General features: G+C 40.5%; 1 protein-coding gene across 3 annotated transcripts in view; it reads left to right on the plus strand.

Annotated features, from left to right (window-relative positions):
• Positions 1 to 27,713, plus strand: part of LOC112264964 (protein PRRC2A-like) — a 53,549-nt gene that overhangs the window by 9,081 nt on the left and 16,755 nt on the right. For 2 of the 3 annotated variants that reach the window (XM_042295738.1, XM_024441901.2), the window contains exons 2-12: positions 1,097 to 1,248; positions 15,481 to 15,658; positions 16,070 to 16,166; positions 16,255 to 16,348; positions 16,472 to 16,615; positions 16,997 to 17,250; positions 21,034 to 21,274; positions 25,141 to 25,264; positions 25,455 to 25,659; positions 25,810 to 25,908; positions 26,624 to 27,236. In XM_042295738.1, the coding sequence (XP_042151672.1) occupies positions 1,134 to 1,248; positions 15,481 to 15,658; positions 16,070 to 16,166; positions 16,255 to 16,348; positions 16,472 to 16,615; positions 16,997 to 17,250; positions 21,034 to 21,274; positions 25,141 to 25,264; positions 25,455 to 25,659; positions 25,810 to 25,908; positions 26,624 to 27,236 (2,164 nt within the window). In that variant the 5' untranslated portion in view covers positions 1,097 to 1,133. The remainder of the gene's footprint in view (positions 1 to 1,096; positions 1,249 to 15,480; positions 15,659 to 16,069; positions 16,167 to 16,254; positions 16,349 to 16,471; positions 16,616 to 16,996; positions 17,251 to 21,033; positions 21,275 to 25,140; positions 25,265 to 25,454; positions 25,660 to 25,809; positions 25,909 to 26,623; positions 27,237 to 27,713) is intronic. The other variant, XM_042295739.1, reaches the window with a different exon arrangement.

The following is a 27,713-nucleotide window of genomic DNA, read 5'->3' on the forward strand; positions in this document are numbered from 1 at the left end:
CTCAAATGTACATGTGCAGTAGAGTGATGAAACCCCTACATCACAAAAAACTTCTCCCCAAATAGAAGCAGATTTTCTGTCACTATTTTACATAAATATTTATACTGTGTGGAGGGTCACCAGTCAAGTCAGTGCAGTTGCGGAGAGAGATGAGTCCTGTTGTAGTGAAACCAGCCCAGCAACATGTGACAAAGCTGACATTCTCACCGTGCAGTACCAGCACAAACAGGACTGTTGTTTTGGGTGACGCACACAGAGACAGTAGGTAGGTTGGTATGTATTTTCTGGGTCATTCTAGATGAAAAACCCTTGGAATGACTTTTGTCTGGTACTATATATATTTTGAGATCTGCCCGCGGACCCCCTGCATTTTGTTACGTATGGGTGGTCCCAGGAATCGAACAAACCATCCTGGCGTTGCAAGCTCCATGCTCTACCAACTGAGCTACAGAGGGCCCCAGTTGCCCGTTAATTCATTTGATAATCATCAACTCAATGTGCAGTTTGACCTCCATCTTTGTAACATGACAAGGGGGCAACATTTTCCCCAAACAAGATTGCGCCGCCTACAAAGACGGATATTGTTTTTGTAATATGATCCGTTTACAGACACAGAACAACTCTCTAGCTGTAGCCAAATCTTTATGAATTGGACCGATATCAGCCCAGTGGATTTTATTGGTGAGCTGGAAAATGGGCTCAACCCTGGTGTTGTTGCCATGGAGGCAACCCCTCTCAAGGCAGTCCTAGAAAAAGTGAACATAATTTATAATGCATCACCATGGAAACTATGCCATGGATCGCATTATTCTCTCGGTACAGTATTTCCTGTGTTGACTTGTTCATGGCAATGTACTGTTCACGTGCTAGCTCTGCTCACACATTGGTCTCTAATGTTATTGACCTGTTCTGAGCACTGTCCCCCCCTCTGTCTGTCCACACTACAAACTTTGTAATGCATACACTGTTAAGAAAAGACTGGATATCGGGACTCGTTTTGTTGTTTAGAACCTGCATCAACTCAACACCACGTTTACCTTCACGTTCAGTGACGCATACATGGTGTCAAATGTCTTCATCTCTTTCTCTCTTCCAGTCTCAGGGCTCACCTTACTCAATGAGCGGACAGCGCAATGTCAGAGCGCTCTGGGCAAACTGCAAAGGGGAAGGATGGCAAATCCAAGTATGCGTCTCTCAACCTGTTTGATACCTACAAAGGAAAGAGCCTTGAAGCACAAAAGCCTGTTGGTGAGTATTCTCGTTTCCATTGTCCAGGTAGTGTGTTAATGTGTGGAACAATTTCAGGTGTTGACGTGAGGTGTCCTTATCCAGGTCATCGGATCATTTTCTGATCCATCATAGGTGATTGGATTTGTTGATATCGATTATGATAATAAGTCATATTATGCAATCATTTTCCAACATGAGATGTATGGGCCAACTTGACTAGAAGTGCATACACAACCCACATTTTAGCACTTAACATTTTAGCATTTAGTTTTAAGTTTTAATGTCACATGCACAAGTGCAGTGAAATGCATTTCTTGCGAACTCAAAACTATGGCTGTGGCGGTCAATTTCGTCAGCCAGTGATTGTCAAGCAATTAACTGCCGGTCTCACGGTAAATGACCGTTTAATTAACTAACACATTTAGCATCCCCTGGCTTCCTTGCATTTAAAAAAACTCATTATATAACCAGGAAGGACTCATTGCGATTTGAAATGTATTTTTCAAGAGCGTCCTGTCCAAGCTTAGCAGCACCAAGTCATTACACAATTACAGACAGACAACATGAAAACGACAAGTCATCTACTAAGAACTGGAGGTCGACCGATTCATCGGAATGACCGATTAATTAAGGCCGATTTCAAGTTTTCATAACAATCGGAAATCGGTATTGCAAATTGTATAGAGGGAAATAGTCCTATAATTCCTATAATAACTACAACCTAAAACTTCTTACTTGGGAATATTGAAGACTCATGTTAAAAGGAACCATCAGCTTTCATATGTTCTCATGTTTTGAGCAAGGAACTTAAACGTTAGCTTTCTTACATGGTACATATTGCACTTTTACTTTCTTCTCCAACACTTTGTTTTTGCATTATTTAAATCAAATTGAACATGTTTCAGTATTTGAGTATTTGAGGCTAAATGTATTTTATTGATGTATTATATTAAGTTATAATAAGTGTTCATTCAGTATTGTTGTAATTGTCATTATTACAAATACATCTTTAAAAATTGTCCGATTAATCGGTATCAGGGTTTTTGGCCCTCCAATAATCGGTATCGGCGTTGAAAAATCATAATCGGTCAACCTCTAGTAAGAAATCAATAACGAAATCATAAAACGGCAAATAAAAAAACATTGACAGGTCAAGGAATCCGCCTCAAAATCCTTCATAAATGATTTAAAAACACCAATCGGGACAAGTTCTTCCAGTTTAAATAAAAGTAATTTGTAAGGCGTTCCAATCCAATGGTGCAGAGTACATAAAGGCCCTTTTACCAAATTGGAACCGTTAGCAAAATAAATCCTGGGAACGAATAGTACCCACCACATTTCCGAAGAATTAAAATGGTAGTAAACCCACAATGGCTTTGTAATTAAAAGTATACCAGGGACAGAGATTCAAAGCAAGAAATTCCAACTGTTGTCAAATAGTTTGACTTTACCACACTTACAAGGAATGTAGGCTTTTACATGTATAGCCACACCCACACCTTGATTTTTAAATCAATCAGTGCGATACACACTGTACAAAGCCCTGTAACCATTTTATACAAATATCCTTATCAAGAAGAGACTTGCGGAGCCAGGTTTCAGAAAACACAACTGCATCAGTTGATAAAGCCAAAATCCTAACCCCATCAATTTTAGACAACAGGCGCCCATTGTCCGATATACTCACCCTGCAGCAATGTTTATTTTCTCCAGGGTTCGGTAATGTCAGTCCGCAAAGCAATACCACTGAAATTGACATTTTCTCTGAGAGATTTAAGAAATAAAGGCTAAGGAAAGGTACGGGGAGAGAGGGACTGTGTGTGCATGTATGAGTCTGTGTGTGAGTAGATTGGGGGTGGATTGAGAGAACGGTTTGGGGATTGTTGAGCTGCTGCTGTCAGCCAGGTGGAGAGCGAAGAGGAGCAGCTTGGATGAGACACTCAGCAGAGGGAAAGGGAGGGTTACTTAGGTAAACTTTGAGTAAAGAAGTGCAAATGCCGATTAAAAGATTATTCGAATTGGGGGAGACCCGCTATCTTTACACCAGCAAAACTAAGTAGTTTGCACTACACAACAAGGAAAGTATAGATTTGTGCCACTATAAATTAATTGTTATTAGTAGGTTAAAATCACAGACACTAATCACAGACAAACGACTTGACATGCTGCCATCTTGGATTGAGAGACTGCATAGCCTACAAGCCACTGATGCAGACCTTTGAAACAACTATATTTAAAAAAGTAATATAGCCTACGTCATCACAATATATCCATTATTTATTTTAGACTGCTCTAAAGAAACATGGTATATAGTCTATTGCAGAAGAACAGAATAGCGTACTCTGAATTGTCGTTATGTTAGGCCCTGATCTGGCTGTGGGCTACACTTGTTCATTTTGCAGACAAGATTTGCTTTGAATTCCGTGGTATTGTTTTATAGTATGAAGAATACAACAGGGCTCTACAGTGCTACCAGTTTGGGGGCATATGCTCCTAATTTTTTTTGCTGTGCCTCCAGGAATTATAATTTGGGAGCACAAGTGCCTCTAAAAAAAATGAAATAATAATCACCAAGATCAAATCAAAATCAAATTTTATGTCACATACACATGGTTAGCAGATGTTAATGCGAGTGTAGCGAAATGCTTGTGCTTCTAGTTACGACAAAGCAGTAATAACCAACGAGTAATCTAACCTAACAATTCCAAAACTACTACCTTATACACACAAGTGTAAAGGGATAAATAATATGTACATAAAGATATATGAATGAGTGATGGTACAGAACAGCATAGGCAAGATGCAGTAGATGGTATTGAGTACAGTATATACATATGAGATGAGTAATGTAGGGTATGTAAACATTTATATTAAGTGGCATTGTTTAAAGTGGCTAGTGATACATTTTTTACATCAATTTCCATTATTAAAGTGGCTGGAGTTGAGTCAGTATGTTGGCAGCAGCCACTCAATGTTAGTGGTGGCTGTTTAACAGTTCGATGGCCTTGAGATAGAAGCTGTTTTTCAGTCTCTCGGTCCCTGCTTTGATGCACCTGTACTGACCTCGCCTTCTGGATGATAGCGGGATGAACAGGCAGTGTGGTTGTTGTCCTCGATCTTTATGGCCTTCCTGTGACATCGGGTGGTGTAGGTGTCCTGGAGGGCAGGTAGTTTGCCCCCCGGTGATGCGTTGTGCAGACCTCACAACCCTCTAGAGAGCCTTACGGTTGTGGGCGGAGCAGTTGCCGTACCAGGCGGTGATACAGCCCGACAGGATGCTCTCGATTGTGCATCTGTAGAAGTTTGTGAGTGCTTTTGGTGACAAGCTGAATTTCTTCAGCCACCTGAGGTTGAAGAGGCTGCTGCGCCTTCTTCACAACGCTGTCTGTGTGGGTGGACCAATTCAGTCCTCCAACAATCTGTCTCACTTTCCCGATCAATTTCTTCTAAAATTGTGTGTACATCTGTATAGCTAGACTTAGATTTAGCTTTCCCTGTCTTAGTCGCCATACTGATTGATATATAAACAGCTGAAGATGCGCTTTACCAAAAAAGTGCTGTGCGTAACATGCGCTCCTTCCGGTATGAATCTTCAATGGCGAATGACCCTCTTTACGCCAGAGTTTACTACATGGGTTGGTCTTCCAACACATAACCCATTACATATTGCCGTTTACCTCAGCTCATTGGCTATCTACCCAGCTAGATTTCAAGACGATCAGTGGTCATTGGGTTAAAATACAGTCAATCAACGAAACAGCGGTCATATCATTGGTGCACAATGATGTCATTACTTGTCTTCAAATCGGTTTCTTTCAGCCAATACGTCCCGCGACATGACCCATCAGGTTTGGTTGTGTTACAAACAATAATGGGCATGGTACAAACAAACCAGTTGATTGCAATGAAACCAAACATGACTGGAAAAGTCACGTTTAGTGTGTGTATTTACATCAATTGTGCCGCCGAAAATTGAATGAGACAAAATTCACAACACAAGCGGTTCACCAAATTTTTCGTGTTAGGCTATAAAAATGGATTTTAGTCAAACAAAAAGACCATTAATTGTGTAACAATGAGCATTGGGATTGCAAACAGAGGAAGATCGTCAAAGGTAAACAATTTATTTTATTGCAATTTGTGATTTTGTTACGCCTGTGCTGGTTGAAATAGTACATTTTTATTGGGCTCTGTCCTCAGGTAATCGCATCGTATTCTTACGCAGTAAATCCTTTTTTAAATCTGGCAGTTGGATTAGCAAGATTCTAGGCTTTCGAAACATGTGAGACACTTGTATTTTCATGAATGTTTAATATGACTATTTATGTAGCGATCACTGTATGTTGTCGAATTTAATCCCGGGTTCGGTGCGCAGAGAGGTTAGTGATTCCACAGGTTGGTGGTATTTTTTTATTTAGCCATTGCTGACCCCATGCTTACATATTTATCACAAATAAGACACCTTGCCTGGTGCCAATTCCATGTAATAGTCCCACACGGGTGCTCTGCTTTTCTCTGCCGTCTGTAAAACATGCACACAGCTCTGAAGTGACAATGATAATGAAGAGTCTGCTTAGGAGACAAATACTCTCAACTGTTTGAATAAAAATAGAGTTTAAGTTACCTGTGATGAATGTTGAAAACAAAAACTGAAATTTCTATATGCAGGAAATCCTATTTTAATAATGGGCATGGTACCAAAGTGCGAGTCATAATTCCCATGACACCTTCTAGCAAAATCTGAAAAGCGGTTCCTTCATTCATTTATTCCATGGGATCTTTTTTAGATTCACTTAAAATAAGGTCTGTGCTTCGTGTAGGCTAACACCACCGTGCCAATTTTATAACTGTAGATATCCATAGGACAAGGTAACTCAGATCAATATAGGCTAAATATGAGCGAAGATCATTTTTTTTGTAGAGTGGATTTATAAAAAATATGTTGACAAACGTTACCTTATCCTAGTGAGATTTACATGGGTATCAAAACGCTGAGGCACGAAACACAGACCTTATTTGGGGCTGCAGGTAGCCTAGTGGTTAGAGCGTTGGACTAGTCACTGAAAGGTTGCAAGTTCGAATCCCCGAGCTGACATGGTACAAATCGTTCTACCACTTAAAACAGGCACTGTTCCTAGGCCGTCATTGAAAATAAGAATATGTTTATTAACTGACTTGCCTAGTTAAATAAAGGTAAAATAAAACCTTATTTGAAGTAGATCAAGACATGACTTTCAACCTTCGTCTCTCCCTAGCCCATACGGGAGTTGTAGCGATGAGAAAAGAATTGGATACCATGTACATTTTTTTTAAAGAGAAAAAAATAGAAACAGGCCCTATATGCTTATTTTATTTTATTTTGTTATTTATTTCACTTTAGTTGTGATTCAAACGTTGGGGTATATGTTTTGATTTTTAATACAATAAGGCTGCATGATGCGACTGAAGATTTGAAAAAAGTTGCATGAAAGGCATGAGCGCTGCTTTGTTTTTTGTGCAGGCTGTACACACTTCATCAGTCTCATTCACAATTTGACAAGCACTTGATAATGCATCGAATTTCCCGGCGGCATCCTCTTTGTGTGGCCGTAATGACCCCTAAAAAATCCATGCCCCTTGTGGCTGTTGTGCCCTTGGGCTGAATATAACAATTATAATTAGGGCCGATTTCAAGTTTTCATAACAATCGGTAATCTGCATTTTGGATGCCGATTATGGCTGATTGCATTCCATGAGGAAACTGCGTGGCAGGCTGACCACCTGTTACGCTAGTGCAGCAAGGATCCAAGTTAAGTTGCTAGCTAGTATTAAATGTATCTTTATAAAAAACAATCAATCTAAACTTCTTGATGCTACTCATCCCGTTAGCGGGATAATTGTCATCAACAACGGCTGAATTGTAGAGCGCCACATTCAAATAATATTACAAAAAATATTTATATTCATGAAATCACAAGTGCAATATAGCAAAACACAGTTTAGCTCTTTGTTAATCCACCTGTCGTCTCAGATTTTGAAAATATGCTTTACAGCGAAAGCAATCCAAGGGTTTGTAAGTTTATCTATCACTAGACAAAATATTATGAACACCTAGCATCAAAGTAGCTTGGTCATGAAAATCAGAAAAGCAATCAAATTAATCGTTTACCCTTTGATCTTCGGATGTTTTCACTCACGAGACTCCCAGTTACACTAAATGTTACTTTTGTTCCATAAAGATTATTTTTATATCCACATCTGTTTGTTTGGCGCGTTATGTTCAGAAATCCACAGGCCCGAGCAGTCACGACAACGCAGACGAAAATTCCAAATAGTATCCGCAATGTCCACAGAAACATGTAAAACGTTTTTTTATAATCAATCCTCAGGTTGTTTTTAAAATATATAATCGATAATATATCAACCAGCACGGTCTTTTTCAGTAGGAGAGGGAGAGACGATGGCTGCTCAAGCTCTGTTGCGCAAGCAAGACTCATGCGAACACCTGACACGATGTTATCTTTCTCGAAGCGAAGGCAGGCCATGGAACATAGAGCTTTCAAAATAGAAGCCACTTCCTGGTTTGATTTTCATCAGGTTTTCGCCTGCAATATAAGTTCTGTTATACTCACAGACAATATTTTGACAGTTTTGGAAACTTTAGTGTTTTCTATCTTAATCTGTCAATTATATGCCTATTCTAGCATATGGGCCTGAGAAATAGGCCGTTTACTTTGGGGACGTTATTTTTCCAAACATAAAAATAGTGCCACCTAGCTGAAAGAGGTTAATATAAGCAGTAGTTAACTACACATGGTTGATATTACTAGGATAACTAGCCTGTCCTGTGTTGCATATAATCAATGCGGTGCCTGTTAATTTGTCATCGAATCACAGCCTACGTCGCCAAACAGGTGACGGTTTAACAAATCAAATCAAATTTTATTTGTCACATACACATGGTTACCAGATGTAAATGCGCGTGTAGCAAATTGCTTGTGCTTCTAGTTCCGACAATGCAGTAATAACCAACGAGTAATCGCATTCGTAAAAAAGCACAATCGTTGCACGAATGTACCTAACCATAAACAACAATGCCTTTCTTAAAATCAATACACAGAAGTATATTTTTTAAACCTGCGTATTCAGTTAAAAGGAATTCATTTAAGCAGTCAATATTAACTAGGGAAATTGTCACTTCTCTTGCGTTCATTTCATGCAGAGTCAGGGCCGCAACAGTTTGGGCCGCCTGGCTATTTGTGAACTAATCTGCCAGCATTTTACATAATTATGACATTGAAGGTTGTGCAATGTAAGAGCAATATTTAGACTTGGGGTTGCCACCCTTTAGATAAAATATGGAACGGTTCTGTATTTCACTGAAAGAATAAACGTTTTGTTTTCTAAATGATAGTTTGCAGATTTGACCATATTAAAACCTCTTGATGCTACCCATCCCGGATCCGGGATCGTGACTACGGCTCAAGCTCATTAGCATAACGCAAAATGCGAAAAAATATTCTTAGACATATTTAACCTCCACACCTACACAAGTCCAATAGCTCAAATGAAAGATAAACACCTTGTTCATCTACCCAGCAAGTCAGATTTCTAAAATGTTTTACGGCGAAAACATAGCACACATTTATATTAGACCACCACCGAAACAAAAGGCAAGCGGCGGCCATTTTGTCCCAGAAAATATAAAATTTAAAAGTAGGATTAAAAAATAAATAATTCACTAACCTTTTGAAAATCTTCATCAGATGACAGTAATATTACATGTTACACAGTACATTTTTTTTTTTCAATAATATGCCATTAATATCCATAAATCTCTGTTTACAATGACGACATTTCAAAAAATGCTACTCAAAATGTCCGGAGAAATTATGATAGCTCCGACAGATAACGTCAGATAACAAGCAATAAACATGACTAAATATACATGTTCTACATATAGTTACAAAGATACACTTCTTCTTAATACAACCGCTGTGTTACATTTATTTTTAACGTTACAGAATTCGTTCACTAGTCTATGCTATGAGTCGGCGCTCAGATATTAGCAGTGTCTCCTCTACGTTTGGAGTCCACAGAAACCCAAAATAACCACATAAATATTCCCTTACCTTTGATGTTCTTCGATCAGAAGACGTAGAAGGAGTCATACTTACCCAATACATCGTTTGGTTTCAAGTTGTGCGTCTTTGTATTAGCATATGCTAACAGCTTCAGCTGAAATGCACCCAAAATAACTTCTGCTCCTTCTGGTCCCGCACTCTTGCGCATCAAACTTCAAAATTACATATTATATGTCGACTAAACTGGTCAAACTAAGTGCAGAATCGAGCAAATGATGTTTTTATCATGTAAAACAATGATAATCGCAAACAAACGAACCGGCTTCAACTGGTGTCTATTGGAAAAGAACGTTCTCCAAATCGGCCGCGCGCAATAGAGTGCATGTATGTGAGAGTGAACCGGGCATTTTCGCCCGCCAAAGGATGAGGGAGCGCGAAATTCAAACAATGAACGTGCCAATTGAAAGCAGACATCGCGCTGAACAAATACATACTGTTCCCAGATCGGTAGCTGCCTGGGAAGGGTGGGGGCGATGACGTCAAAGTTGACCCAACTTTTCTCTTGACAAGAGAGAGTTTGGGAGAAAGGCTGCCCTGAGAGTTCTGCTTTACATACAGACATAATTTAAACGGTTTTAGAAACTTTAGAGTGTTTTCTATTCAATAATTATTATTATATGCATATATTAGCAATTTTGGAAAAAAATATTTTCAGTTTACTATGGGCACGCACTTCCTCCAAAGGGGGCAGTATTCAGCCATAAGCTCAAGAGGTTAATGACCAAAGGCTCGTATTTCTGTTTATTATAATTAAGTCTATTATTGGATATTTTTTATTTAATTTTTTATTTTATTTATTTCACCTTTATTTAACCAGGTAGGCAAGTTGAGAACAAGTTTTCATTTACAATTGCGACCTGATTGAGCGGTGGTAGGCAGCAGCAGGCTTGTAAGCATTAATTCAAACTTTACTGAGTTTGCCAGCAGCTCTTAGCAATGGCTGATTCACAGCGCTGTTTATGAATTCAAGTCTATCACATCCTGAAATTAGGCTTGGCAATAATAAAGTGCCTATTAGAATATCCAATAGTCAAAGGTATATGAAATACAAATGGTATAGAGAGAAATAGTCGACGCGTCATAATTCCTATAATAACTACAACCTAAAACTTCTTAACTGGGAATATTGAACCACCAGCTTTCATATGTTCTGAGCAAGGAACTCAAACGTTAGATTTTTTTACATGGCACATATTGCACTTTTACTTTCTTCTCCAACACTGTGTTTTTGCATTATTTAACTGACTTGCCTGGTTAAATAATTGTTAAATAAAACAAAAATTCTCCCGACTGCGTGGTCTGAAGCACCTTTCAGTCATATGGCTCTCTGTCAAGATGAGTAGACCAAAAAAACAGCAAAAGCATTCTCCTATGGCAATCTACTATCCACCATAGTATAGAAGTTGACCTTCTCTATCTTGAAATAAATATTCCCAAACATAGTCCGGGACAGTTGTGGGATGCGAAATATCCCAAATTAATGCAACCACTACCATCCAAAAAACATTTTTAAGCAATGAGAATGACACAACAGATGAGAACGTTTAGCTTCATAATTAGATACACTATGAAGCTATTTTTTCACATAAGCGCAGCAATGTGCACACGGCAGTAGGCAATATGCGCGAATGTTCCTTTAGCAGGAAAACACCACTCTCAAAAGTGACTGCACATGTGATGCTTTTATTATAAACTTGAAACTTACGCGCTGTGTATGTATGCCAGTTAGGCTCTACACCTGTTGTAAAGCGGATTAATGTGCTTAATTTTAAGAAGTTATTTGTCCGCTTTAGTTGTGATAACAAGCCTTAACAAAACGTATAGGCCTGTGGGCTAGGCTACCTGATGCATGTGACTATGATTTGAAAAAGTTGTAAAAGGCGTGCTGTTTCTTGCCTTAAGCTGAGCGTCATTCACAAGTGATAATATATTACATATTCTTGATTTAAACTTGTCTTTACATATACTAAATAATGTGTGAAATTTGTTTTGGTTTAGAATGGACCATTATCATGCACCGGTCTTGAAACAAACAGGAAGGGGAAAAAAACATGTAATCTATGCTCTTAAAATAGGATGCTTTTCCCGTGGTTCAATTTCATGTCACCAAGGTAGACTGCTTAATAATAGAAAGTTGAGAAATAAATATACTAGGTCTACCCTATAGAAAGCTGATGGGATCCTCCTTAAAAGAAGCCGCCATTTTGTTTTCTCAAACAATCGTATAGCCTATAGAAATGTTATTTTTACACAATATGAGATCTCATGAAGCGTTTGGTTAAATTTTCTGAAACATTTGCATTGATGTCAGAGTGATTAGAGGAACAATATAGTGCTGAGTACCAGGTAGGTAGCACGTTTGGTAGGCTACTCTATGACCAGCAGCAGCATCAGAGCTTGGAGAAGCCTTAATTACACTGACTAAACAGTCACGTGGAATTTGACTGAACTTGTGACCACCGGTGTGGAGGAAATACGGTCACCGTAACAGCCCTACTCAACCCAATAATCAATAACAATGTAATACTAGAAAAAAATACTTGCGAAATAAGAAAACAATAACTAAGTAGGCATACTGTATACAGGGTCAGTTCTAATACCATATTTACAATGTGCAGGGATACTGGTGTGATGGAGGTATATGGTGGCAAGAGAAGTATGTGAACCCTTTGGAATTACTGAGATTTCAGCTTAAATTTGATCTTATCTTCATCTAAGTCACAACAATACACACACACTGTGTGCATAAACTAATAACATGCTTTATTGTATTTTTTTTGTCTATATTGAATACATAATTTAAACATTCACAGTGTAGGTTGGAAACGGTATGTGAGATGTGCGCTATACCGTATTTTACCATATACTGCTATTTATGCACGGACGGGTTTGGGTTTTTACTTTACCTTCTATAACGATATTTTAATGTTTGGTTTGTTAAATGTGATACGCCGTGTGTAACGTCCATTTGTATAGTTTACTCCTCTACTTGAGTCATCCCTCTCCAAACAGCTAGTTTGTACTTTCTTAGCAAGTTGAGCTAAATCGTGTTAGCCGCTAATGGTAATCGCTAGTTACCTGGCTAACTAGCTAATGAAAGTACTGAGTCAGAGCAAACGTAGCTAGCTAATACAGCCTGATACCAGTACTGGTGGAGGCTTAAGTCAGCATGTTGTTTGTGCAACAGTATCTTCTAAATCAAAGAGGAATAGGCGAAGCATTGGCAGATTAAGCGAAGGAAATACAGATTTCATGTAGCCAAAGATTATAGGGTCCCAGAGGAAACACTGAACTTCACTTTGGTTCTTACGCTTTCACAATAATTTGTCCATGGCATTTTCATTCGTTGTCATGTCAAACAACACTGTATTCAAAGTGCCCACTATTATTTATATTCTAACTATGGAATTACAATAAACATTCTATTTCCATGATTCCAAAAGATCACCCAAGTGTTATGATTTAAATCGCAATTGCAGTATTTGGTAAAAAATTAGCCCATTTCCTAGAAATGATCTCAAATGAGTGCAGAAATTGATGGAAATGCAGTAAATTATTTTAAGTTGAATTGAACAGTATATAACAATCAGAATGGAGAAAGACCCATTGAAATCATTTAGAATATATGTGTTGACACCCTAGGGTCACCCACTACCCATGAAGCAAATGTACAACTTTTATTAATCAAAAACATTAAATTCTGTCAAATTTGAAAAATACCAAATATGATATGCTATTTTGGCCATATCGCCCAGCCCTAGAACCCCTAGGCTAATGACTTCTCCAAAAGCTAATTGGAGTCAGGAGCCAGCTATTGTGGAGTCCAATCAATGAGACAAGATTGGAGATGTTGGTTAGAGCTGCTCTGCCCTGTAAAAAATACTCACAGAATGTGAGTTTGCTATTTACAAGAAGCATTGCCTGATGTGAACCATGCCTCGAACAAAAGAGATCTCAGAAGACCTAAGATTAAGAATTAATGACTTGTATAAAGCTGGAAAGGGTTACAAAAGTATCTCTAAAAGCCTTGATGTTCATCAAACCACGGTAAGACAAATTGTCTATAAATGGAGAAAGTTCAGCACTGTTGCTACTCTCCCTAGGAGTGGCCATCCTGCAAAGATGACTGGAAGAGCACAGTGCATAATGCTCAATGAGGTTAAGAAGAATCCTAGAGTGTCAGCAAAAAATTTACAGAAATCTCTGGAACGTGCAAACATCTCTGTTGACGTGTCTACGATACGTAAAACACTAAACAAGAATGGTGTTCATGGGAGTCACCACGGAAGAAGCCACTGCTGTCCAAAAAAAAACATTGCTGCATGTCTGAAGTTTGCAAAAGTGCACCTGGATGTTCCACAGCGCTACTGGCAAAATATTCTGTGGACAGATGAAACTACAGTTGAGTTGTTTGGAAGGAACACACAACACTATGTTTGGAGGAAAAAAAGCCTCAAAACCTCATCCCAACTATAAAGTATGGTGAAGGGAGTGTCATGGTTTGGGGCTGCTTTGCTGCCTCAGGGCCTGGACAGCTTGCTGTCATCGGTGCAAAAATGAATTCCCAAGTTCATCAAGACATTTTACTGGAGAATGTTAGACTATCTGTCCGCCAATTGAAGCTCAACAGAAGTTGGGTGATGCAACAGGACAACGACCCAAAACACAGAAGTAAATCAACAATAGAATGCCTTCATCAGAAGAAAATACACCTTCTGGAGTGGCCCAGTCAGATTCCTGACCTCAACCCGATTGAGATGCTGTGGCATGACCTCGCGAGGTTCACACCGGACATCCCAAGAATTTTGCCAAACTGAGACGGTTTTGCAAAGAGCATTGGTCCAAAGTTCCTCCTGGCCATTCTGCAGGTCTGATCCGCAACTACAGAAAGTGTTTGGTTGAGGTTATTGCTGCCAAGGGTTCACATACTTTTCCCACCCTGCACTGTGAATGTTTACACAGTGTGTTCAACAAACACATGGAAACATATAATTTTGTGTGTTATTAGGTTAAGCAGACTGTCTATTGTTGTGACTTAGATGAAGTTCAGGTCAAATGTTATGACCGATTCTTGCATAAATCCAGGTAATTCCAAAGGGCTCACACTACTTTCCACTATATGTACAGAGGTAAGGTGACTAGGCAACTGAAAATTAGAAAGATTAATAGCAGCTTGTATGTGTGTAGAGTCAGTATTAATGTAGGTGCAGATTATGTGTGAGTGAGCAGATGATGGAGTGAGAGTAGCTTACATCCTTCATGAGAACTGGAGTTACACATGTAAATCCTGTCTTGGATTTGGCTCCGTTTCATATAAAATGCCTGTGTAGTTTGTTCCCTCCATTGATCACGTAAACTCTGTTATAGTAAATATGCTTTGCTTGGGCTTACTCCAGGGCTATTCAACTGGTGGCCCGCGGGCCAGATTCGGACCGTTTATTATTTTAGACTGGCCCTTTGATCAATTTTGAACACTACTGTCTTACTGTGTCAGTGAAAGGGAGAACTCCAATACATGATGACAAGCCATATTAGCTAGTATCTAGGCCAGTGTCTATAATAATGTTGATTGGGGGAAAGATGAAAGGAGAAAAGTACTGAGCGATCCTTGATGAAAACCTGCTCTGGACTTCAGACTGGGGCAAAGGTTCACCTTCCAGCAGTACAACGTCTCTAAGCACACAGCCAAGACAACGTAGGAGTGGCTTCTTGACAAATTCAATTATTAGTGGGTCTCATGGTTGTGGAAGGCTTATTTCTTTCTTTATTTAACCTTTACCTAACTAGGCAAGTTAAAGGTTTATATTTAGCTGGGTATAATTTCACAAGCCCTGCATTCATTCGATTTTCGACTACTATTTGAAATGCATTAATAGTTGACCCTTTACATTCTACAACATAAAAAAAAAAATCAAGATATGCTTTTTAGGCCTTCTCACCCAGCCCTAGTTGTAACTCAATTCTCTGCAGTTCTTGCGGAGTCTTTATCAAACGCCTACATCTTGTCGGCGATAACCACTGTTGTTTTCATGACCTCATCTCCCCTCCCATTTGGTTCTCAGTGGTCTCAAGTTACTGTGGTCTTTCTGCTAATGACCTCATCTCCTCTCTCTTCCTCCCCCATCAGTTCCCCCCCGCCATGGCCTGCAGTCTCTTGGTAAAGTTGCCTCCGCGCGGCGCATGCCACCCCCTGCCAGCCTGCCCAGTCTGAAGGCGGAGAACAAAGGCAACGACCCCAACGTCTCGCTAGTTCCCAAAGACGGCACAGGATGGGCAAGCAAGCTGGAACCAGCAGACCCAAAGAGGTGAGGAGGGGGGCCCCGTTGCACACTTCCCATGAGGCGCTCTATCGATTTCACTATACTAAATTATTCTCAGTCAGCACTCTATTCACTGAGCTTTACTATTTAACGTGGCTGGGTATTATTGCCTCTTGTTAAAAATCTACATCTGCCCAGAACTCGAATTGAATCGATTTATCATCTATACTGATGATTTATCTGAATTAGTAGGATTGTGTCCATCTTCAGAATAAATATATTCTAATGGTGAAATGAATATACAGATGCTATGTTATCTCAGGAAACGTCAGCAATACCGCCGTGGAACATCGGTAATAGGCCCCTGCTAACTCGGTAACTGGCACAATTGTCGGTCTGACTGACTGGCGTGTCTGACACTTACCCATCTGGCGTTTCTCTCTCTCCTTCTCTCAGTACCGATGTATTGTCAGAACCGCAGCTGGAGTTGCCGCAGCCTGTGGTTTCACAGACGCCTGTACCGACCCGCCCGAGAACCCCGCCAGCTCCAGAGGTACACACCAATTCCATATCAATGTGAACTGAAACACAAAATGGTTCCATACCGCCATGGTCCTTATTGTTGTGTGTGTGTGTCTCAGGCTCCACCTCCGGTTCCCGCCCCGGTTTCAGCCCAGGCCGCAGGGGCAAGGTCCTGGGCTCAGGCCAGTGTTACACATGGAGCACAAGGAGATGGTGAGTGTCATACTTTACATCTGTCACGTCTCCGCGGACTTGACTGCATCATCAATGGCTTCCTAACTAACTCGCGTCTGGATATTTAACTGTGAGTAACCCCTCCTCTCTCGCACCATACAGGTGGAAAGGGATCAAACCAACCGTCGCCATTCTCTCGCGAGGAATTTCCCACCCTGCAGGCGGCTGGCGACCAGGACAAAGCTGGCAGAGAACAGGGCACTGCAGATCAGTGGTATGGGCCCGGACCAAGCCTCCGCCCTCCGAGTGAGTAACGCTCATTTCTGTATAGGTTATTATAGACCACACAGTGAAGAGGGCTACCAACAGAACAAGAAGCAGTGGTCAGAGCAAGTGCATATTTTTTCATTTCTTTGTAAAAAAAATAATGTCCTAAAATTCCCACATTTTCCAGACATGCCAGTTGGAGAATTACCTCCCTGCTTATTCACTCCTGAGTCTAAGATTCCTCTCACTGAAAGAAAGGAAAAAATACATTTTTGGAAACAGTTCTGTAACTAGGACATCGGTTATGGCAAGATTTCATTGCATGTCCAGTGGTTCTTCCTGAATACAAATGCTGGTATAAGTGGCTTCTATTCCCTCCTGTTTTTTTAACCTCTTCCTTGTTTTTCCCCCTCTCCCCAGACATGACAAGTTGGCGGGACGGTGGGGGCCGCGCCTTGGCACCCACCGGGGAGGGGGTCGCAGAGGGTGGCCCAGGCGGGACGCTGGTCATGGAGGGGGCTGCCGTTGGTGGCCAGGCAGGCCAACCTCTCCACCAGCAGCAGAACCCACAGTCCCATGGGCCGCCTAGGAACCCCCCTGCCAGCAGCCCCGTGCTGCCCCAGACCCCCGTGGGCCCTGGCTTCCCACAGTACAGAGGGATCATGCCTCCATTCGTAAGTCTACTCCTGGTGTGATCTCTGCATGTGTGCTCACAATAGATGTAGCTTTCAGAAAGTAGTCACGCCCCTTGACTTTTTCCACATTTTGTTATTACAGCTTGAATTTAAAATGGATTACATTTAGATTTTGTGTCACTGACCTACACACAGTACCCCATAATATCAACGTGGATTTTCATATATTTTTTTTTATGTTAACAAATTAATAAAAAATGAAAAGGTGAAATGTCTTGAGTCAATAAGTATTCAACCCATTTAAGGAAAACTTCTAGTTCAGGAGTAAAATGTTGCTTAATAAGTCACATAATAAGAGCGCATGGGATTCACTCTGTTTGCAATAATAGTGTTTAACATGAGTTTGTAATGACTACCTCATCTCTGTACCCTACACATACAATTATCTGAAAGGTACCTCAGTCGAGCAGTGAATTTTAAACACAGATTCAACCACAGACCAGGAGGTTTTCCAATGCCTTGCAAAGAAGGACACCTATTGGTAGATGGGCAAAAAAAATAAACAAGACATCGAATATCCCTTTGAGCATGGTGAAGTTAATAATTACACTTTAGATGGTGTATCAATACACCCAGTCACTACAAAAATACAGGCGTCCTGCCTAACTCAGTTGCCCCAGAGGAAGGAAACAGTGAGTTTCAGCGATGAGACAAGACTGTAACTACCAATTGGATACTCGAGGTCGACCGATTATGATTATGATTAGGCTTGATGTCATAAACAGCGCTCAGCTTGCGAAGAGCTGCTGGCAAAACGCATGAAAGTGCTGTTTGAATGAATGCTTACGGGCCTGCTGCTGCCTACCATCGTTCAGTCAGACTGCTCTATCAAATCATAGACTTAATTATAACATAATAACACACAGAAATACGAGCCTTTGGTCATTAATATGGCCGAATCCGGAAACTATAATTTAGAAAACAAAACGTTTATTATTTCAGTGAAATACGGAACCGTTCAGTATTTTATCTAATGGGTGGCATCCCTAAGTCTAAATATTCTTGTTACATTGCAGAACCTTCAATGTTATGTCATAATTATGTAAAATTCTGGCAAATTCGTTCGGAATGAGCCAGGCTGCCCAAACTGTTGCATATACCCTGACTCTGCGTGCAATGAAAGCAAGATAAGTGACAATTTCACCTGGTTAATATTGCCTGCTAACCTGGACTTCTTTTAGCTAAATATGCAGGTTTAAAAATATACTTCTGTGTATTGATTTTAAGAAAGGCATTGGTGTTTATGGTTAGGTACAGTCCAACGATTGTGCTTTTTTCCGCAAATGCACTTTTGTTAAATCATCCCCCAGCGTTACATCGATTATATGCAATGCAGGACACGATATATACCTAGTAATATCATCAACCATGTGTAGTTAACTAGTGATTATGATTGATTGTTTTTTATAAGATAAGTTTAATGCTAGCTAGCAATTTACCTTTGCTTCTACTGCATTCACGTAACAGGCAGGCTCCTCCTGGAGTGCAATGAGAGGTTTACAACGCTGGTTAGAGCGTTGTACTAGTTAACTGTAAGGTTGCAAGATTGGAACCTTACAATCCCCCGAGCTGACAAGGTGAAAGCCTGTTTGCAAAGGCACTTAAGTAAAACTGCAAAACGTGGCAAAGAAATTAACTTCATGTCTTGAATACAACATCACTAAATACCACTCATCATATTTACAAGCATGGCGGTGGCTGCATCATGTTATATGTATGCTTGTCATTGGCAAGGACTAGGGATTTTTTGGGAGGATAAAAAGAAACTGAATAGAGCTAAACAAAGGCAAAATCCTAAAGGAAAACCTGGTTCAGTCTGCTTTCCAACAGACACTGGGAGACAAATTCACTTTTCATCTGGACAATAACCTAAAGCACAAGGCCAAATATGCACCGTTTCTTACCAAGATGACAGTGAATTTTCCAGAGGGCCTAGTTACAATTTTGACTTAAATCGACATGCAATATATTGCAAGACTTGAAAATAGCTGCCCAGCGATGATGAATAACCAACTTGACAGATCATGAATATTCTTTTTAGGAATAATGTGCAAATATTGTACAATCCAGGTGTGCCAAGCACGTAGAGACTTACCTAGAATACTCAAAGCTGTAAATGTTGCCAACATGTTATGACTCGGGGGTAGGAATACTTATGTAAATTAGATAATTCTGTATTTATTTTCATTAAATTTGCAAAAATTTCATTTTTTCCTCGCTATATAGGGTATTGTGTGTAGATGGTTGCGAGGGGGGAAAAACACATTTTATCATTTTTTAAAATTCAGGCTATAAGACAACAATGTGGAATAATTCAAGGGGTATGAATACTTTGAGGGCACTGTTATCTCAGTAGCTAGTTTTTCGTCCATTTGTAAAAGATTTTCAAGCGGCAACACCTGTTCTTAACCTCTCTGGGATATATTACCCAACTGGCCAACATCCAGTGAAAATGCAGAGCGCCAAATTCAAATAAATTACTATAAAAATTAATCTTCCATGAAATCACACATTCAATATACCAAATTAAAGCTACACTTGTTGATACCAAATTAAAGCTACACTTGTTGTGAATCCAGCCAACGTGTCAGATTTCAAAAAATGCTTTACGGCGAAAGCAAACAATGCTATTATCTGAGGATAGCACCCAAGAAAACAAACAGTTCTGTTGGCACTCCAATATGTCCCATAAATGTCACAAATGGTCCTTTTGTTCGATTAATTCCATCGCTATATATCCAAAATGTCCATTTATTTGGAGCGTTTGATCCAGAAAAACACCGGTTCCAACTCGTGCTAAATGACTACAAAAGTTATCTGTAAGCTTTGTCCAAACATTTCAAACTACTTTTGTAATACAACTTTAGGTATTTTTTTTGCGTAAATAATCAATAAAATTGAAGATGGGATGATCTGTGTTCAATACCGGAGGAAAACAAAGTGTAGCTGGCTTTCAGGTCATGCGCCTCTAACAAAGAGTACACTTCCCTCGAGCTTCATTCTGAACATGGCTACTTCTTCATTTCTCAAAGGAAAAACCTCAACCAATTTCTAAAGACTGTTGACATCCAGTGGAAGCGATAGGAACTGCAAGAAGGTCCCTTAAAAATCTGTATTCCCAATAAAAATTCATTGAAATGAGGGTGATCTCAAAAAAATAATCTGAATGGTTTGTCCTCGGGGTTTCGCCTGCCAAATAAGTTATGTTATATTCACAGACATGATTCAGAGTGTTTTCTATCCAAATCTACTAATAATATGCATATCTTAGCTTCTGGGCATGAGTAGCAGGCAGTTTAATTTGGGCATGCTTTTCATCCAAAATTCAGAATGTTGCCCCCTATCCTAGAGAAGTTAATATTCACACAAAATATATGCACACTTTACCGGCAGCCATTTCCATCAAACTGGCTTGTTGTGAATATAAAGCGTGTGTGATTACTTTAAAAGCACTTTGTCGTATAACGTTTTATATACCAAATAAAAAACTGGACTTCAATGTGTTTCCATTGTTTTTTTTGCTCTGTTGGTTTTGGAACGAAGTCTTGACAATACTGTCATTTTAATTAAGTGTTTCTGTACATCAGTGGGTATCTCGTTAGCGACGTTTCCCATTGTATATTAAGGTGTTAGAACATCACACTGTTACAGGTACAACCAGATGGGCTCTCAGCCTGTTAGCCACCAGTGTAGCAGCAGTCTATTGTCAATCTCTGCTTTTTTGCACCAATGCTTTTGTGTATCTCTCTTTCTGTCTCTCAGATGTACCCTCCCTACCTGCCCTTCCCGCCTCCGTACGGCCCCCAGGGGCCCTATGGGTACCCTCCACCTGGTGAGGCACCTCCCAGGTTTCGCCAGCAGGGTCATGACGGTCGTGGGCGTCCCCAGGGCGGTCCCCGTGGTGGGGGAGGAGAGATGGTGAAGCGACCCTCCATCCTGAAGCAGGATGACCTGAAGGAGCTAGACGAACTGGACCACCAGGATGGAGACGAGGGCTGGGCAGGTGAGAGGGAGAAAGAGGGGGGAGATGTCAGGACTCATGAACACTTATATTTATTGATTACACTGCTCCGAGAGCAGTGGCAAGTTTAACAATCATCACATGAAGAATATGGGTACACTGTTCAATTGATATGAGAACATTCCTTAAACAAGATGGGAAAATTATGACTGGATAGCACTTTATGAAAGCATTATGATTTAATAATATAATGTTTGAAAATTACACATTGTGACACAGCTTTTTATTTCTCCACCATTAATCGCAAAGAAAACGTTTTTTTCTTCTGTTTAGCAAAATAAGCCAATTGAGCATGACCCCCACCCACCACAAGGAAGCCAGCCCCAAGGGTTACTATTCCGCTTTCATTCTTTTTCAACCCGAATTTATTCTAATATAGCGGGAGTTTGCTAATACATGGAGAAACAAAGTGGGCATCACATTTGACTGCATCTCATGGATCCAGTAGTGCTGTGAGGAGGGGAGACCTACCAGGTTTATCCAAGTGGGGATACATCTGATACCCTCTGTGGGTGTCATTGTATGCTGACGATTCATGTTTTGTTTTAAATCCGCAATCTGGATCCCTGCTCAGCCTCATAGAGAATATAGATCATTATTCTATCCTCTCTGGATTACAACAGAACTATGATAAGTACCATATTACGTATTGGATCGCTAAAAAATACAACTTTTACATTACTGTGTAGTTTACCAATAAAATGATCATTTGTTGAGGTTGACATACTCAGTATTCATATCCCGAATGCAAGTAATGATCTCACTACAATACTTTTTTATAGAAAGTTGGCAACATGGAAAGGACAGTACCTGTCTATTTGTGAAAAAAATCACCCCGATCAACTCTTAACGGTCATATCCCAGTTTAAATATAAATGCAACATGCAACTATTACAAAATTCATATAAGAAAATCAATCAATTGAAATTAATTAATTAGGCCCTAATCTATGGATTCCACATGACTGGGAATACAGATACACATCTGTTGGTCACAGATACCTTTAAAAACGGTAGGGGTATGGATCAGAACCAGTCAGTATCTGGTGTGACCACTATTTGCCTCATGCAATGTGACATCTAATTGTGGCCTGTGGAATGTTGTCCCACTCCTCTTCAATGACTGTGCGAAGTTGCTGGATATTGGCACGAACTGGAACACACTGTTGTGCATTTTAATTAAGAGCATCCCAAACATGGTCAATGGGTGACATGTCTGGTGAGTATGCAGGTCATGGAAGAACTGGGACATTTTCAGCTTCCAGGAATTGTGTACAGATCCTTGTGTCATGGGGCCATGCATTATCTTGCTGAACCATGAGGTGATGGTGGTGGATTATTGTCAAGACAATGGCCTCAGAATCTTGTCACGGTATCTCTGTACATTCAAATTGCCATCGATAAATTGAACTTCTGTTTGTTGTCGGTAGCTTATGTCTACCCATACCATAACGGCACAAGGTGCACCTGTTTTAGTGGTCATGCTGTTTAATCAGTTTTTTGATATGCCACACCTGTCAGGTGGATGGATTATTAAATAATCCATCCAGAAATTATTAAATATTAAAGCATTGGTGGACCTCGCTAAAGCAGGGATCATCAACTAGTTTCAGACGGGACTATTTTTTTCTTGAGAGGATGGTTGGAGGGGCCGGAACCTAATTACAAATAATTTGTAAGACTGCAAGTTGACCTCAAGAAGCCCAAACAGATATGTTTGACTAAAAATAGAAATCTGATTGCAATTTCACTTTAATCCACCAGAAAAGATCGAACAAATGTTACGGTTAAACTCAAATATACTAATAGATTTTTTTTATTTTATTAGAAAGTTTTTTAAGTTATCTTTGTAAATTATATAACTCCACCAGTCCTATGTCACACATGCAGTTAATAAAAAAATATATGGACATGTCTGCTCTATTCAATATTACAACCAACTGATTGCAGCATTACCACAAAAATGGAGGCATGTGGAAGGGGACGAAGGTAAGGAACTTTTCTGTCAGCCCTGCATTCATAAAATAAATTGTGATAAGGACCAACATTTTTACAGCTGTGCCATACAGGTTGCAAAGTAGTTGGGAAGAGATTTTCGATGTACCGATTCCATGGCACATGGTTTATGAAGTGATACATAAAACGACACTGGTTTCAAAATGTAGTTTTTCAATTTAAATTAGTAGACAACATTCTGTTGGTAGAATTTCATCTATATGGGGGACAAAACCATCCGTGCTCTGCAGATTTATCTGCAAAGAGATGGAATCATTAGATCACTTTTGGTACTGCCTTTATGTAGCTTGTTTTTGGTCACAGGTTCAGGAATTGCTGAAGAATTGCAACATTTACCTGGATTTAATTTTGCAAATTGCCCTGCTGGGGGATTTGAAAAGTAAAAGTCAATCGATCAATAATATAATTATTCTGTAGAAGCTATGAGAATAAAGGTTCAGAACTTTTGTGAAACAGCACAGTTTAAAAATATCTGGCAATTAGAAATCAAAACTAGATGGTTTTCAGAGATAGATGGGTGGGGTTGAAGGGTAGGGCTGGGCGATATGACAAATCTCATATCCCGAAATAGGTAATTTCATATAACGATACATCACTATTTAGCACATTTTCTGTTAATTAAATGAATAAATAGTTTATATAAAATGTAAAGGCCTATTTCTTACTGTATTTTGAATTATACTCAACAAATCAAGGTACTTACTCATATTTTATTTCTCCTTTTACTGAGAACCTTTGTGCAAATTTTCAATTAAGCATGTAACAAAATATTAATGTATAACATCTGCAAAGGTAAATAGAAAACACTTCAACTATAGTTGCAATCAAAATAAATAGGCCTAAAATGTGAATATGGTCTAAAATATCCAAACCAAACATAGTAGAACTGTTTGCATTGTAGCAGCAAACAAATTAATACAGGCCTAACCAATATCGGTTTATAAAATAACAAATGTAAACATGAAATACTTTCCAGTTTAAACTATAGCAGCAAAATAAGGCTCACAAATAAATATAAAATATAACGAGTAAACAAAACACTCCTTCAAGCTTGAATTAACTTTAGCATTATATGAAAACAACCAAAGTGCTGCAAACAACTTTTTTGGTCTCATCTGTACACTCTCCGTACTGTTTCACATGATTCTTGCGTAGTTGGTAAAAGAGGTTAGTGGTGTTTGAGCCTGTTATCGGGACCGGCCTGCTGCATTATTATGTAGAGGGTGGTTTTCTGGTCCGTGTTAGACTTCATACCCAAACTATGTCCATGCGACCGAAGTAGCCCCTCTTTTAGGTACGAGCTCCGTGCTCTGTGTCATGTTCACTCTCCTCCATGTTTGTTTGTGTTGGAAATTTCCTTCCACACATGTCCAATTGACGAAAAATATTGTTGTAAAGAGTGTGATTTGTGACACAAAGAAATAAACTTTAGAGCATAATATGAAACGATAGAAAAACGTCTATCGTCACATGATATATATCGCCCAGCACTAGTTGAGGGTAGCTGAAGGTTGGAACAATTATTATAATTTTTTTTAAATAATAACTTGTGTAAAATATACTGTGTACGTAAAATGTATATAGTATGTATAAGCATTGTAATAAGTATTGTTGTCCGTTAGTTTACTCCAATTAGGGGAGGGGTGGTCGTATTAGGGGAAATGAATAAATATATATGGGGGATTGGAAATTATGCAGAAAATGACATTGATAGAAGCCACAATCTATCTGCAATATTAAAGCTGATCTACCCCCTAAAAATGGTGGTGGATGTCAGCGGTACAAATGCGTTCCATTGTGCTTCTACTCTGAACCGTTTGGTCTGTCAAACAGGGGCACATGAGGAGATCGACTACTCAGCCAAGTTAAAGTTCAGCGACGATGAAGGAGAAGAAGATGAGGAGAGGAACGAGAGACCCGAGAGGAGGGAAAGAAGCGAGAGCAAGAACGGCCCACGGTATGTCCCACAGTAGCTGCCCAACAAAACAGAACGACAGTGTGTGGGAAATACAATTTGACCTTTTCAAACTTTTTGTACTGTTCTCTGCTCGCAATCAATGGTTTCTGAATTAATAAATGACGGAGACAGAAAATAACGAATTCATGAAATGAGTTGTTGCATGTGGGATTGTTATTTCCTTCCCCAGGGAGATACAGAGGTCTCAAGAAGGTCCCCTTCAGGTGGTCCAGCGCTCCCGAGCCTCTGACAGTGGAGGGGACAGGGACACCAGCTGCACCCCTCCCTCCAATGCCGACCACGACTGCTCTCCACCCCCCTCAAGCAAGCCAGGATGGGCTGAGGAGGGGTGCAACAGCGGCTGGGGGGGCCAAATTGCCCCCGCCACCTTCCAGGTACGGCTAGTCTAGTAGACGTTCAGAGGCAGCTCAGGGATAATATGCAAGTGAACAGTGACTATTTCATAGTAAAAAGCACAATTGCTTTGAGGATGTGGATATTAACGTAATGGCTAACTGTAACCTGTGACTGCCTGTACACTACAGGGGCGTAGGCCTGGACTGGGTGGCCCCCGGGAGCAGCCCTCCCCCCCACCTGGGCCTCTCCTCCACCAGGGACAGGGGCCTTACTCCTACTACCGACAGGTATCTGCCTACCTGGGGAGAGAGAGAGGGCCTCGTATATACACTGAGTATACAAAACATTAAGAACACCTGCTCTTTCCATGAGACCGACAAGTGAATCCAGGTGAAAGCTATGATCGTTTATTGATGTCTCTTGTTAAATCCACTTCAATCTGTGTAGATGAAAGGGAGGCGACGGGTTAAAAATTTATTTTTAAGCCTTGAGACATGGATTGTGTATGTGTGCCATTCAGAGGGTGAATGGGAAAACATAGTAAAGTGCCTTTGAGCTGAGTATGGTAGTAGGTGCCAGGTGCACTAGTTTGAGTGTGTCAAGAATGGCAACAGTGCTGGGTTTTTCATGCTCAACAGTTTCCCATGTTTATCAAGAATGGTCCACGTCCGAAAGGACATCTGGCCAACATGACACAAGCATCGGCGTCAACAAGGGCCAGCATCCCTGTGGTAGGCTTTCAATACCTTATAGAGTCCATGCACCTACAAATTCAGTGTTCTGAAGGCCAAGGGGAATGCAATTCAATATTAGGGAGGTGTTCCTAATGTTTTGTATACTCAGTATATATCCGCACAGCATTTTCACACACTTTTTTGCGGTTCAGTTATTAATTAGAGTTATTCATACCATCATACCAGGGAAGTTTTATTTTCATAATACAGCCAAGATTGTGGTCGTGTGTGTGTGTGTGTGCCCTCATTCCATTTTCTCCTCTCCCAGGACCGCAACTCTCCTAATCAGTCCGGCCCGGTGGTAGCCCCCGGAACTGTCTCTGCCTCCCTTGCCCCCGGGAAGCCCGCCCCCTCCCCACAGCTTCAACAGCAGCAGGCTACTTCCCCCGTCCCCGGAGGACCCACTCCTCCGCCTCAGACAGCTAGTCTGCTAGCTCTGCCCCCTGGTGAAGACGAGGACGAGACGTGGCGCCAGCGCAGGAAGCAGTCCTCCTCGGAGATCTCAGCCGCCGTTGAACGTGCCCGCCGGCGCCGCGAGGAGGAAGAGCGAAGGATGGAGGAAGAGCGGCGTGCGGCCTGCGCTGAGAAGCTGAAGAGGCTGGATGAGAAGGCCCAGCAGCAGGGTGGTGGTGGGAGCAGCGGAGGCTCCAAGCCCCCCAGTCTGGACGGCAACTCCGCCACGGCCGGAAGCCCCAGCCCTTCCCTATCGGCCTCGGCCTCCTCCCCTAACATCAGCCAGCCCCCTTCTCCCTGCGTGGACCATGACGAGCCCCCCCTTGCTGTCCTGGCTGCCCAGGCTTTGACCAGGGACCTAGTGCCAGGGCCCAGTCCCACCGACAGACAGAGGGCCAATAGCAACAGCAGCTATGACTCCATTACTGGTGAGTTTTGACTTGGGCTGTGGCGGTCATTACATTTTGTCAGCCGGTGATTGCCATTGCAAATAACTGCCGGCCTCACGGTAATTGACCGTTGATTAACCTAAACATGTTTATCTCTTGGCTTCCATGCATAGCCTACAAGCCAATGATACGGAGCTTTTGGAACATCTGCATTTTAAAGTCTAATAAATTAATTTAATGTAGCCTACACCATCACAATAAATCCATTACTTATTTTAAACAGGTCTAAAGAAACATGATAAGAATAAAAATCTAGCCTCTTTCAGAAGAACATAATAGCATATTCTGAGTCGTTCTTATGCTAGGCCCTGATCTACGCTAGTTCATTTAGCAGACAAAATTTGCTCATAATTCCTGTGGCATTATTTTATAGTAAGAAAATTGATTTGAACATAGCTGAATAAATAGAACACATATTTTCACAATGATTTCTGAAGAAGTGCGCACATGCGGTTA

Source organism: Oncorhynchus tshawytscha, linkage group LG13, assembly GCF_018296145.1.
Source record: "Oncorhynchus tshawytscha isolate Ot180627B linkage group LG13, Otsh_v2.0, whole genome shotgun sequence".
Taxonomy (NCBI): Eukaryota; Metazoa; Chordata; class Actinopteri; order Salmoniformes; family Salmonidae; genus Oncorhynchus; species Oncorhynchus tshawytscha.